This window comes from Centroberyx gerrardi, chromosome 23 (assembly GCF_048128805.1).
Source record: "Centroberyx gerrardi isolate f3 chromosome 23, fCenGer3.hap1.cur.20231027, whole genome shotgun sequence".
NCBI classification, from domain to species: Eukaryota; Metazoa; Chordata; class Actinopteri; order Beryciformes; family Berycidae; genus Centroberyx; species Centroberyx gerrardi.
Window position 1 is genome coordinate 16,452,248 of NC_136019.1, and position 14,745 is coordinate 16,466,992.

The following is a 14,745-nucleotide window of genomic DNA, read 5'->3' on the forward strand; positions in this document are numbered from 1 at the left end:
ACTGTCTGAGTAATGACAAACAAATGGGAATTTGGGTCGCATTCGGAGGAAAAGCCTCAAGTGGGGGCAAAGGCAGGCTCTGATATGGTACCAGACACTGGGGATAACTGTTTAGCTGTTCCAGATGCCTTATTTTTGGAAGCTGCATAAACTCTGTTTGCTGAAATGGGCACCGCAGGTGTGTTTTGATGTTATTTCGTTAAAGCTCTTCTAAGATATTTACCCATTTTTCAAAGCATCCGGTGTTATTAGGGAAGATACTGCAACCAGGGACATACATCATACCTGTATAGATGATGTGATGTGTGTGACAAAGCGTGCAAAAAGAGCAGGACACTTTAATTTCTGTATTCATCTAATATGTGGTGTTGATTAAAATGTTATACTTTCATAAGCCTATACCCTGTTTTCACCTCTACCTAGTGAAATCCTGGAAATGGGGGTAAAGAAGAAGCAAGCCAATCTTTAACAAGGCTTATGTTGATATTGCACTTCCCCCCTCACAAGTAGGTGAAGTTTCTCATGCTCCCAGAGGCAACAAGAGAACGCAGAACTAAAAGAAATAACTGCTCTGAGCTTCCCATGCCTCTAAAACGGTGCATGCTGAGAGCATGGGATGCATGGCAGGTTTAGGTGCCGCTGTGTGTAGGTGTGCATCTGCGCGTGTGCGTTCTCTCTGCGTATGTGTGCGCACGTGTGCATGCGCACGTGTGGGTGGGACAGGGTCAGGAATAGAAGGTATCTAAGCGGAGACAGAGGCAGGAGAGAGGAAGAGAGAGACAGATAATGAGAACCAGGGGGAGGTGATGCTGGCATGGGGAGAGGAAGATAGAGACCAGAAATAGATATGCAAAGAGCAAGGTGTTGAGTCAGAAAATGAAAGGAGAGGTGGCAGGCGTGGAAGGAGGGGAGAGAGAGAGAGACAGAGAGAGAGAGAGAGAGAGGGAGAGAGAGAGAGAGAGAGAGAGAAAGTGAGAGAGAGTGAAAGTGTGAAAAAAGATGGAGGGAGAGTGAGAGAAGGAGGGCGAGAGAAAATTTGAAATGAAATGTGAAAAGAGGGGAGAAAGTGAGTGGGAAATGGAGCAGGAGAGTGAGAGAGGAGAGAGAGAATGAGGGAGAGAAATTGTGAGGATGAAAGAAAGCAAGAGAGTTAGTAAGTGCGAGAGAGAGAGAGAGAGAGAGAGAGAGAGAGAGGGAGACAGAGAGAGAAGGTGAGATAGAGAGAAAGAGAGAGAGAAGACACAAATAGACATGTGGGGTTGAGTCACAGAGGGAACTCAGAACAAGCTGAAAGCACACAGAATTACAGCAGGAACCATAGGGAGCTGCACGCACAACACACACACACACACACACACACACACACACACACACTCGCAAGCCCTTTGCATATGTGATGCAGTGATGTTCTCGAGTGTGGCTTGAGAAAGAGTGAGAGTAAAGACGAGTGAAAAAGGCTCAAAGATGGAAGAGAGGAAGACGGGGGTGGAGGTTAAGCAGGTGAAACACAACACGAGCTGCCTGCTTGCAGAGACGAGCACTTAGCCTTGCATGTATACTGGATGTATACACACACACACACACACACACTGACAGACAGGCAGAGAGGCAGAGAGACACACACTTTAAAAGGAGGTTAATTCAAGGCTCAAGAAGCATCGTTAAAACAAGGAAACTGTGCAGCCCTTTTCTCTCTCCTTCCTTCTCTCACTCCCCCCCCCCCAACCCCCCCGCCCACACACACACACACACATATACACCACCCCATTCCCTATTTATAACCACATCTGGAGTTTCCACGTGAGTGACAGACAGAGAGAGAGAGAAAGTGCGACAAAGACAGAGAGAGCGTGAGAAAGAAACAGAGGGAGGGGAGGAGGAGACGATGAGGGTGACCATGGAGGGATGAAATTGACGGAGAGGAGAGTTAAACCATAGTGTGTGTGTATGTATACGTGTGTGTGTGTGTGTGTGTGCTCCAGAGTGCCAGCAACCAACTGGGGCAGCATCAAACAGCATGGCTCAGTTAGACGCACTGCCGCAAACATATTGTCACTAGAAAGCACCGGTAAGCAGCGGCAATTAGCGCCGTCTCTGAACTAGCGCTGCCTTCCCTGTCTGTTCCAGGGTGTCTCTCCGCTCGGTGTGCGGGCGTGTGTGTGTGTGTGTACTTGTGTGTCCCAGTCAACAGCCAGTTAACAAGGTGTTTGTGCGAGTGTGTGTGAGAGAGCGAGAGACAGAGAAAGATAGAGAGAGAGAGAGAGAGAGAGAGCTTTGCAAACAAATTAAGGTCTACTTGTTTCTGTGCGTCGGTGGGTTTCAATACGTTTATGCACCTTATGTGCGCGTGTGTGTGCGTCTGTGCCTGTGTGTGTGTGTGTGTGTGTGTGTGTGTGTGTGTACATCTCTGGAGCCCATTTTAAATATTGCGGGGCGGAACCGCGGTCCAGTCGAGTGCATCTGCGTGTGACTCCATTGTCTCCGGGCCCGAGGAGACGAAGCGTCCTGATAAAGGCTGGATCAACACATGCTGCTGCCATACCAATGAGCAGCGACAGAGGGAGAGAGACATCCTGAGAGGACGGAAGGAGCGGGAGAGAGAGAGAGAGAGAGAGAGAGAGAGAGTAAAGCCCGGCTGCCGAGCTCATACCCGGCGAATAAGACGGGAGGGAAAAAAATGATAGAGCCACTTCCTCATCTCTCTGTCTGTCTGTCTGTCTCTCACTCCCTCTTTCTTCCTCGGACTCTCTCTCTCTCTCTCTCCATTTCTACGAGATGATTCGCTTTGGTGCTTTAATCCTCTCCACTTAGCCCGTCCGCTCCATTTAACACACACACACACACACACACACTCGCACAAACACAGACACACACACAACGTTTGACTCCCTTGAAGCGTATAGGGTGGTAGAAAGCGGAGGAGCTCTTAAAACTGATTAGAGGGGGGAAGCCCCATTGCAGATGATGAGATACACTCAATTAAACAGGATGGGGTTCTACTATGCCCAAGGGACCCATGGCAAACCAGTAGGAAGAGAAAACCATGGGAGAGAGTGGATTTGTTATGGCTGCGGTGTGTGTGTGTGTGTGTGCATCAGAGTGTTGACAGATACATCTGGATATCTGGCAGTCTGTGTATGATGTGTGTGTGAGTGTGTGTGTGTGTGTGTGTGTGTCGGATGAGCTACAGCCCCCCAGGGACCGCGGATGCGATCATATGTTGACGACGCATCCTGATAGGTGTGATAAATGCTCCAACACGTCTGTGTCAAAGCGAGGGGTGATAATGTGTAATTTCTTGGAAGGGCCCCTCAGGGACGGATGTTGTGATATTCACAGTAAATGAGAAATGGATGGACAGCGTGAGAGGGAAAGAGGGGAGAGAGAGAGAGAGAGAGAGAGAGAGGATCATGGGGAAGATGGGAATACGGGCAGATAAAAACAAATAGAGACTATTAGTCAAACAGACAGACACTTAACCCGAGCCAATGACAGGGAGCTGTAATCTACAGCCACGCTGCATGGCCGAACTCACGAATGGCTGCATGTTAATACTGAATGTGTGTGCTGTTGTTCTTGCAGCATGTGTTCCAGTACGTATGAAAATCTGGAAGTTGACAACGTGTCTCTCCGCTGATTGCTGCCAAGATGAATTCCTCTCCATTTACATTTTGAGTACGAATAAAACAAAGTGATTCCCATTCAGAGTTCGGATGTGCTGTACTGCGAGAGCCAAACTGCTGTCCCTTCTTTAGAACTAAGAAGTGTTGGCTGAAAATATGTAACCATGTCCGCCACACCTGTCACCACGGAGAGATGCCAAACATTTTTTAAAAATCTGCTGCCGTGGAACCACCAGTTACTTAGCAACGGCCGTGGGGCTGGATAGTGGAGCGAAAATGGCCGCCGCTGAAAACCTCAATGGCCAAACTCTTATCTGTGTTTGGCGCTGGGTGGAAACGCAGAGGCAGGCAGAATGAAATGGGAACGAGAGAAAGAGAGAAAGAGAGACATTGGGATGGTTGTAACAGTAGGCAATTTTTTTTGGGCAATGTCGATGGATAGAGCCTCCAGCAAAAGGCAATAAAGAGAAAAAACGATCATGAGTTGTTTCTTGATTGTGGGTCCCACTGTGGCCCTGATGTGAAAATCTGACTTTTTAATGACCTTCCATAACATTCGGAGCACTTCAATTCATTCTTCCAACAGCTAAGTTATAAAGTTAAAAGTTATAAAGGGCTAATCAGTCTGGTTTCCACTAGAGTTGAGCTTGCTGTGGAGAAGCTAACACAGCTGAAAACCACCATCTAATGCAATGAATGTGTGAAACTGCTTGGAACATACATTTGTTCATAATCCTGTAACCCAATTTAGAAATGATCAAAATCCATGATCCACAAATTCCATGCGCAGTGGGAACCCTGCAAGATATCCCTCTGTGATTAAAGCAGCATTATTAGCCGCCAAAGCTGCCAAATGAATGACACTGTGTATCTCAGGCTGTCCATCCCTCCAGACTCACCCGGACCAGCTGGAAGCCGGGCTCCGCCTTGCGGTGCAGGGCGGTGAGGGCGCTCTGCAGGGTCTTCCAGGTGACGGTCTTGCCGCTGCCCGTCTTGCCCACCAGCATGGAGGAGTGCCGGGAGTTCTTGGTCTCATACAGCTGGATGACCTTGGTCACGGTGAAGGGAGTCACCTGCAGGCCGCTCTGACGGAGCTCCGTCTCTATGGCCTCCCTCAGCTTGAGCACAATGAGAGAAACGCAGATTAGCTTTTTTGCAAATGGTGCATCAAATTAAAAAAGCTGAATGGAAACGCCAAAATTTGATACATTTCCTCAGTACTGCTAAAAAGTTTTTTACGCTCACTTGAAGCGGAAAAGTTCTGTGTTAAATTGAGATGGAAATGTATTTGTCAAATAAAAAATGATGAAGGCTTGGCACAACTAGTTCAGTTCAAAAGTGGCTTTTGGGCATCCTGTAATGCTGTCTGTAAAATGAAATATGGTCAACATTAGCTGACACAAAAGAACAATAACAACTTGCTCAATACTAGTGAATTAGCTAAACATTTTTCTAACAGATGTTTTTATTTTTATTATTTTGTGTAAAAGTCGCTTGACAGTTGGATGAAATCAGAGCGAGAGAGACAGTGAGCGAGAAGAAGAGGTAGAGCAGTGTAAGTGGCACACGTAGCAGGTAAATAGACCAGGTTTTCATATGCCTTTTCCAACAGGGTCCCAGGTGGCAAGTTCATTCTCTCGCCCCGGGAGCCAGTCTCTTTAAAATCTATTACGGCTTGTGTCCTGTGGAGACCCGCCGGCGATAGGCCCGCAACCCATTTCTGCTTCCAGCCCGGAGTTTAAGAAAGAGGTCAGCTCCTTGAGAAGCTGACAGGATGGGTCACACGTTGTCTGTTTCCAAGGAACTTTTGTCTTTTTCCCCCTTGGCAGATGTCTCTGCCGTAGGAGGCATTTGGTTAGTGAGTGAGATAATTATCTGGCCGCCACTTGTGGCTTTTGAAGTTTTTGGAAAATACACATTATAGTGGTGGTTTTGCATCAGTGTCCTAACAAAATTAGTAACTTTAACTTTGAAATTGGAGACAATAATCAATGTTTGCTAACTTTTGTTTTGAATTTGAGTTCACTGATTAAGAACACTTCAGTATGTTAGTTATTATGCACTTCCTTACCAATGTGCATCCTGTGTTCAGCCATATTCATTATCTAGATTTCCCCACATGACCTTGAAAGTAGTGATTTATGTTTTCACATTTTCTGACATTTTACATGGGTTTCTTGCAACGGAATTCAGTTGAGAGAGCTTTGAGGAGGAGCAATTACTGTTGCTTTGTCTTTAAGAATAACCATAATTCACTGTGCAGTAATCTGATTTTTTCCAGTGACCTTTTCGGTGCGTCACTGGTGAAACAAATGCTGATACTGATACAGTGTATCTTAGTAAAGGCCAACATCGACCAACAACAGACTAATATATCAGTTGGGCCCCACTACAAATATAAATAGATTAGTTGCCTCTTCATCAGTGGTCTCTCTACCTTGGACAGACACACAAGACAGACAGATACAAACAGGTGGTGAGATTCTCCATAAGCTGAGTGAGGAGGCTGCATACAAGCAAATCAAAGGCATGTAAGGGGGGGGGGGGTTGAGAGAGAGAGAGAGAGGGAGAGAGAGAGTAAAACAAAAACTGATGCAGCCTGAGTGAAAGAAAAGAGGGATACAGATGCTGACTGAGGTGCGTAACGGAGCGCGGAGGCAGACAGGCGGCTGACTGACAGCGAGCCAGACAAACAGACAGGAGGAGTTGAACCACACAGCCGGAAGGGTTGAGCCACTCCCCGCGCCTCCACGCTGAGAGAGCGAAGATGTCTCTAGCAGCCCATTCTGGTGGAGGTGGAAATGAGTAAGCAGTGGAGCCTGTCAGAGCAGATGGCTGAGAATCCATTAGCTAATGGTGGAGGAGCCTCCCAGCCAAACTAATGACGCTCTCATTACTACGCCGCACGCACTCCCGCCCAGCCAATGGACTCTGGCTGGGCCTTTGTCTGGGCCAGGATGCACGAGCACGTGTGCACACAACACACACACGCGCACAACACACACACACACACACACACACACACACACACACACACACACACACACACACACAGACACAGACACACACACAGATGCATAAGAACATGTATAAGCACAAGTATACTCAAGTATACACAAACGCATGCAAATACATAGACAAAAACGCACACATAAGCACACTTGTACGTGCCAACACACACTTCAACAAGTACAGACACACACACAAAGACACATGTGCATACAAACGGATTCAACACAAAAGCCCACACAAACACACTCATATGTGCCTCTACACACTCAAATGAGTGCATACATACACACACACACAAATACGCGTTGATGCATATGCATAAACATGAATATGCATAAACATGCATACGCACACACACACTCACTCGTAAGTGCTACCAAACACTCAACTCACACAATACATATAGATACATATGCACACGTACATGCATGAGTGTAACGCATACAGACATGGACGCACACAAACACCTGTACGCGCTACCACACACTCCAATGAGTGGGTACACACACACACACACACACACCAGCGCTCTGATGTACCCAGGGAGGGAGCGAGAAAGCGCCGGGGGCACTAAATTGGGTGAGAATGAAAAAAAAAGAAAAGGTGGTGGACTGAGCGACTACTCCATCCATCTATCCATCTCTATCTCTCTCTCTCTCTCTCCTTCTGCACACATGACTGCCACCTCAAAATGTGCCATCTGCTTTTCACAGTACGGAGAGACGAGGAATGGAGCAGAGATGAAAAATGCAGTATCACAGCTGCATAAATAATTCAGCCTGTGTGTGTGTGTGTGTGTGTGTGTGTGTGTGTGTGTGTGTGCGCGCTCTGCATGTGGTGGCGCAAAGCTATTTATTCATCTATCTGTTTATCAGCAATGTTTATAAACACACACTCGCACGCGCGCTCGCGGACACGCAGACACACACACACACACACACTCCTCCGCAGCGAAGCTAAACAGAGAGAGACAGACAGGCGTACAGACAGGCAGACAGACGGGGATAAACGACAGACAGACAGCACAGACAGGCAGAGGCGTCTAAGTGCTGTCTAACTCTATTGAGCATTCCGAAGTGTCAGCATTGGTAAGAGGTGTTTATGTATATTTTAGTGCTCCAATGAATATTAAGAGGAGCTGACAGCTCTCGGGACCACCCCTAGGGGCAGGTCTCCCCCAGCTGAGTGGGCAGAGGCCAAATAAAATGCAGTTCAGCCGAGGAAATCACCTTCTAGGTATTTTGCTGTCAAAAGCCAGAGCAAACAACAAACTGGAGACTGTGTTTCTCCGCAGGAATGCCGATCCACAATGTTAGGCTGCTGACCTAGATCAGCTGCTGTAATACTAAATGTACATCGACGCTGGCCGGTGCATGGGGTGATGGGTGTGATCTGCTGCCCACGGTGTCCCTTTGCTCTGTATGGGAGGTCCTGTTGTCCTGGATCCACGCGTGTCAGCATGTACTGTTCTGTACAGAAGCATTTTATGCGTCTCGACACAAGACAAGTTCTGGTACATTTACCATGCTTGGTGAAGAGTGGCGTGTTATGGATTGTGATTTTACCCTCAGGTAGAAATGAACGATAGGGCCAAGTGGACGGGGTAAGTAATACCCTGGCTGACAGCTCTAGTACACTGTTGTAGTACCTTGCCACAGTCGATGGTGGGGGTCTCCACACCGGGGAACAGGTCCTGGATGATCCCATTGAACAGCGGCAGGTCAACGGAGGCCAGCTTAGCAATGTTCATGTCCTTCATAGACATGAGCAGGATCTGAGGGCAAAGATGAGGGAAAAGATCACACAGTCACTCCCTGGCTCATGATTTCACTTCGCCTGTTGTCCGGCCACAGCTCGGTTCATCTGTAAGGGAAGGAGAGCGGCTAGTGCGGCGAAATTTAAAGGTGCCGGTTCACCTAAATTTGCATTTGGCAGAGTAGATGGACAGGGCACTGAGAGAGAGATGACAGCACGGCCCGGGTTAGCATTCCGACCCATGCAGTCGCAGCAACTGCCTGCTATTCCCACGCAAGCTCGTCCTAGACAACTGAGCCGTCAGGGCAACCCCAGAGAGAGAAAGTTGACAGCGGCGCGCATGACTAATGTCGCTCGGAAAAACGCTAGCAAATAAAGCTTTTAAACAATGGCGACGCTTTCGGGGTGAAATTTGACAAATGCGACAACCTGTGTCTGCCCACAAACGATTGGCTTACATACCCCCAAAAAACCTCAAGAAAGGAGCTCGCGATCAGGTACAAAATGATGAGCTCTTTTCAAGTTTGCCGTTTCAAGTTTTATCCCCACTTTGATACATTTTTGATCACAGCCGGATCCCCTGTGGGGCGTTAGACACACATTTTCCTGGTGTCAAGCCTTCATCTACAGTCACTGTCTCATCAACTCTCTGAATGTGTGTGCGCGGGCTCATGTGCGCGTGTGCATACAGTGCGTGCGAGCGAGTGTGTGTGTGTGTGTGTAGGCGGGCCACTCTCTCTCTCCACAGAGCCTGGAGGACATGTAGAAGCAGAGAGGGGGACTGTAGTCCTGTAGCGGGGAGTTTGACTGGTAAAAAGATGAGAATATGAGGTCAGGCAGGGGGTGAGCTGAGACGCATTCCGCATTCTACTGCTGCCAATTGCCAGTGGGACCTCTGTCTGTGAAGCTGAAGCACACTATGTGAATGACTGGGATCGTGTAGGCGTGTTTGGCAGAGCCGAAATAAAAGGTGGACTATGGACACCAGTTAGTGATCAATAAACCAATCAATTTTTCTATGAACCATGCAATTTATGAATGTAAGTATAGAGTGTTTTGTTTTGTTTTTGTTTTGGCATTTTTGGTTTCTTGTTTGAGAGTAGAGTGAGACAGGAAGGTCCCAGGCCAGAATCACTGAGTCACCAAGACCCACTAATAATTTATTTTATGAAAGTGGCTGAATGTCTGAAATTACTTATTACAGTGTTTCCTTTACATTCATTTAACTGTGGTGCCCCCGCACAGCTAGGAAAATGTAAATACAAAGAAAATTCATCATCTGGCTGTGTTGCCTAGGTGCCCCGCTGCAAATAAAAAAGTAATATAACTGTAATTAGAGCACAATTGTCCATACATCATGATCGAAATATCCAAATGAGGGCCATTCTTCAGCTCCAACGCCTACTAGAACTGATGCTGGACTGGGCCCAGAAGAGAACCTGTGCGTCATATTATTCCCCACATCTACAAAATATACCACTCATAAAAGGTGGGTTTATCCAGCAGTACAAATCTGATGGTAGGTTTGGTTTGCTTCATGTTTCAGATTGATTTACACCTCACAGCTGACAACACATACAGCAGAGTGATGACAAATTAACGGTCTCTTACAGTAAGTGGTCTTTCTTTTCTAACTTAAACTGGTACAGAAAGCCTGCAATGGAACAAAGACAACTTCAGTCCGGAGATGCTTTAGAAAACGTGGGCCTGGGAACCAACTTGCCCAAGCCTATTCAAAGTTTGGTCTATTTTCTTTTCCTTGCACAATGTTTCTGAGTGAATTTTTCTCTCGGGGTTTGTGAATGGCACCCATTACCCGTATGTTTGGTCATGAAGGTTGTTATGTGCCCTTAGTAAGTCCTTAACACCCCGTCACGTATACATAAACAGAGACAAAGAGAGAGAGAGAGATAGAAAACCTACCTCATCGTCGGCCACGTTGGGGCAGGAGCGCCGCTTCTTGCCGGCGTAGCGGAGCAGCGAGGTGAGGGCGCGCAGGCCGAAATCATAGTGGTCCTGTTTAGACAGCTGCTGCACCGCCAGGGAGTACAGCGTGAACACCTTCTTAGCCAGGAGCTAGGGAGCGGACAGAGGGATGAGGCGGAGAGTGAGGGAAGGATGAAGGGAAGGGGGGAGACAGCAGGACACAGAGACACATACAGAGAGTGACAGGGAGACGCAGAGAAAGACAGGAAGAGAGAACAAGAGAGACAAAGAGGGAGAAGGGAAGGAGAAGGGCGAGTTACACAAGGTTGTCAGCCTTGGATAAATAGGATTAAAATTTGCAGCATAAACCAGAGATGAGCAGTGGAGGCTAGGGTGACTGAGAAGGGCAGAGCGCCAGTAAAGCATGTCATGAAACATAAATCCATCAATTCCCGTTTTCCCGCCTCTGTGGACTTAAAAGACAGGTCTCGAGTCATGCATCCGCTCAACCATACCGGCTAGCCTGCGTTGCAGCAGAGAGAATAATGCGAGGTGGCCATGTGAAGCGTGTGTTACATGTGTCTGTCTGTGCCGTGTGGGTGCTGCAAGGAGACCAGGTTAACACGCTGTGTGGACAGCCACTCAGCTGCGGCTGTGTGATCCCTTTTCATGGCAGGTTGTATGTGTGCGTGTGTGTGTGTGTATATGTGCATGCTCTAGTTAGTATGCAATGTTGCAGACACTTGAATGTGTGTAATCAGCTGGGTTTACATGGAGCCTCTTAGTCCATACATATTAGGAACAATAGCCCAATTAGAATAAAAATACCTCATATATTCCGAATAAATTGTTTAGTATGCAAGGGATGGTATAAACCTTTGATAATCCATTCAATAGGAGAATATTAGCAGCTAACAACTGACTACTTTCTATTCATTAACATACACAAATTCATAAACAACTGTTGTGTCATTCGGAAATGTTTCTTCCCATTTCAGAACTGCAAGCTCTGTGAGCACGATTTAGTCGGACCAGTCTGTGCTGCAGACTTTGATCCACTGGCTTCTGGTCTGGGGCCGTGGAGGTCGGGGGCAACAAACTTCCAGTTCTTGATAAGTTGCCATTGCAGTAAAGCTCCTCTCGCACTCGCCTTCTCCTGTTTAATGATTGCGGGAGTAGATTCTGCTGAGACCGGTGCTTAATTCGGACGAACAGCAGAAATGAAAATATTTTGCACAGCACATCCTGAACGCAGGATTGTTCAACTTCACAAGTGGAAAAAAAAAAAGTTTCATTCTGATTACATGGTTTGGTGCATGTAAACGCGTAAAAAATGTAATCAGATCACTACATTCATTATTCACTACATTCATGTAAACACTTCTTGAATCGGAAGAAATTAATTTGTTATGAAAGCTACTAAACACAGCTCTATACAGAATGAAATGCATTCTTTTGCTGAAACTAGTGCAGTATGTGTGTGTGCGTCTGTGTGCCTATTTTGCCCCCTGTCGTCACAAGGTCACCCCTCCGCCTGCCCTTTACCCCTACATCCCTCCGTGACCCTACTGCCTCCACCTCTTCAGCCTTCTGCCTCGGCAGGGGGGATCTGTGCTCTCTGTGGCCCCCCTACTGCCACAAGCAGACCTGGAGCCACTGCTGCACCGCGCCATCTGTGGGTGTGTGTGTATGTGTGTGTGTGAGAGAGAGAGAGAGAGAGGGAGGGAGAAATTGAGAGAGAGAGAGTACGAGAGATTTGTGTGTGAGTGAAAGGAAAATTTTTAAAAGGCAATCAGGAATCAGGGAGTATAACATCACCTTTGGTTGCACTACTGCCCCACTGCTGCCTTTCTTTCTATATTTAATTTCATTGAAAACTATTTTTTCAAGATTTGTTTTTCAAGGAATGATGGGAAGTACGTTACTGATTAACACAACAATAAATTGTGTATGTGTGTGTATGTGAGAATGAAACAGAAAGGAAGGGAAGAGAAAAGTGGAGAAAGGTTTATGAGAAGGTGACTCTTTTAGAGGAGTTATCTCACTAACATACTGTGTGTGTGTGTGTGTGTGTGTGTGTGTGCGTGTCAGTGTGTGCACGGGCACGCTTTGTATGTGTCAGTATGCAGGACTCCTGGGCTACCATGTCAGTTTGTTCTCATCAAAACCTCTTCCATGCGGCTCAGTGAGACACACTCATGCACACAGACATGCAATACACACACACACACACACACACACACACACACACACACACGCACACACACAGAGCGCGGCTGTCATGCTAGGCAGAGCAGACGATGGGCTTGCGGGAGGCAAATCCCCCTCCTGCCTGTTCCAGCTCAAAGAGTAGTCAGAGCGCTCCCAAACCAGGCCAAAGCAGGGCCAAAGTAGGCCAACGCCCAGGCGAAAGTCTCCTGCTGCGCTAGGTGGGTTATTTCTGCTCCTAATGGCACCGAGCCAACAGGGACTATATCCTTGGCTTTGCGCCTGGGCAAGGTGGATGTGTATGTCAAGTGTTTGCATGAGTGCATTTGTGTGAGAGAGTGTTTGTGTGTGTGTGTGTGTGTGTGCTTGTACGTCTATCCCTATGAGAACCAGTTTGAGTTTTAGACCTTCGGAGTGAGGGCATTTGTGTGAAATGAAGTGATTTTGTAGTTCTCACTTCTTTAAGGGGTTAGTTTAGGGTGAGGAGTTGGGTTTAGGGTTAAGATTAGAGTTAGGATTAGGTTAAGGTTAGGGTCAGGGAATGAATGAAGCCAATAGAAGGTCCTCATAAGGATAGAAATACAGGAGCGCGTGTGTGTGCGCATGATAGAAAATGTTTGTGCGTGCATGTCAGTGTGTCTGCATTTGTGGAGCATGTGCAGCGCTAAAAAGCTTCCAAAGCAGGGTAAGCATAGGCTACGCCACCGGGGTTCAGCTGACATCGGATACTGGGCGGCAAAATAACGTGTGCGCGAACACCATCCGTGTCTTCTGTCATTCTCTCCCTCCCTCTATCCCTCCGTTCCCTCCATCCTTCCCTCTGTCCATGCCAGGGCGGGGTTGTTTCAGTCTTAATCTGCTGTTGTTTGCACTGCTGCTTGGTTAACACTCCTGATTCTCTATCTGGCAGATAATTACTGTTCCCAACAGGAGCCAGCATGGCACGGCTGGCGCCACGCTAGCATTCGGCTCTGTGTGTGTGTGTGTGAGTGTGCGTGTGCATGTGCGTGTGTGTGTGTGGCATCCTTGAGGGAAAATGTTGGGGAAGTTTTGCAAAAGTTAGTGTCGGTTATTTGAGAATTTTTGAGGGAAAATATGGTCTGTGTATGTTTGTGTGTATGATGGCAGTGTGTGTGTGTTTCTGTGTGTGTGTGTGTGTGTGTGTGTGTGTGGGCCACAGTATTGGGCATGGTTGAAGTCTCCAGGGAGTATCATAGGTGTTCGTGTTCTGGCGCAGGATAAAATTAGGATCTTGTTAAACACAAATGCAGCCTAGTAAGCACACACACACCGCCATCATCTCTCCTCGTCACTCTGTATCAGGCAAATATAACCTGTATACTGATACAAACTATCTCTCTCCTGGCTCTCACACACACATACTCACACACACACACAAACACACACACACACACACGTGCGCGCGCACATAGACACAGTGGAATGAAGCGGCAATAGCTCCCCGGTGAGTCAGCGGTAATCCTGCTCCGGCTCTGGTCCCAGGGAACCATGTGCCTGTAGTAATCATCACACACACACACACACATACATACACACACGCACACACACGCTAATCCTATCACGCCCTGGCCCTGCACCAAACCCCACACTGACACTGATCCCAGACCAGTACGTGCTGCTTACAGGCGCTAGAAGCCAGTGGGGACACAGATGGATCAACACTCACCACTGATCTGGGTTCAGCTGAGGCTCCAGACGCTCCGACTAACGCACTTCCCATTTCCCAACCAGAATCACTTTAATCGCCAAGTACAATGAGTGTACAGGAATTTGTCAGTTAAAAACCCTGTTAAAAAATCTATAAAAAAAAAAAGTCTGTAAGTTTGACATGAAAAGGCAAGCGGGGGTATTTTTTAATTGAATCCATCAGATTGATTTGATGATATTGCATCTCTATCAGTGTGGAAGAACTCAATCTCATCTGCTGATTGCCTGAGCTCTTCACATAAAAGGAGCGGGGATGTTTCATTAAGGCTGTGATAATTCAACAAGATATCCTTTAGAAATCAGCGCACATTCAGAACTGTGTATGGGGTAAAAATATCACCCAGACGGAATTCATTAAACGGATACATCCACTATACAGGCTAGGCCTTGTTACTGAGAAGTGAGAGAGACACAGTTGAAGTGAGGTTCCCTCATAGCTACATACACTAATGCAATCTCAGTGTGTTTCTGAATAAATGATAACTCTGTGCCG

At 47.2% G+C, this 14,745-nt stretch overlaps 1 protein-coding gene across 1 annotated transcript in view; it reads right to left on the reverse strand.

Moving 5' to 3' along the window:
- Positions 1-14,745, reverse strand: part of dnah2 (dynein, axonemal, heavy chain 2) — a 161,477-nt gene that overhangs the window by 64,102 nt on the left and 82,630 nt on the right. The window contains exons 40-42 of the mRNA XM_078291720.1: positions 10,314-10,466; positions 8,284-8,409; positions 4,523-4,741 (exon numbers count right to left, since the gene is read on the reverse strand). Of these exons, the coding sequence (XP_078147846.1) occupies positions 4,523-4,741; positions 8,284-8,409; positions 10,314-10,466 (498 nt within the window). The remainder of the gene's footprint in view (positions 1-4,522; positions 4,742-8,283; positions 8,410-10,313; positions 10,467-14,745) is intronic.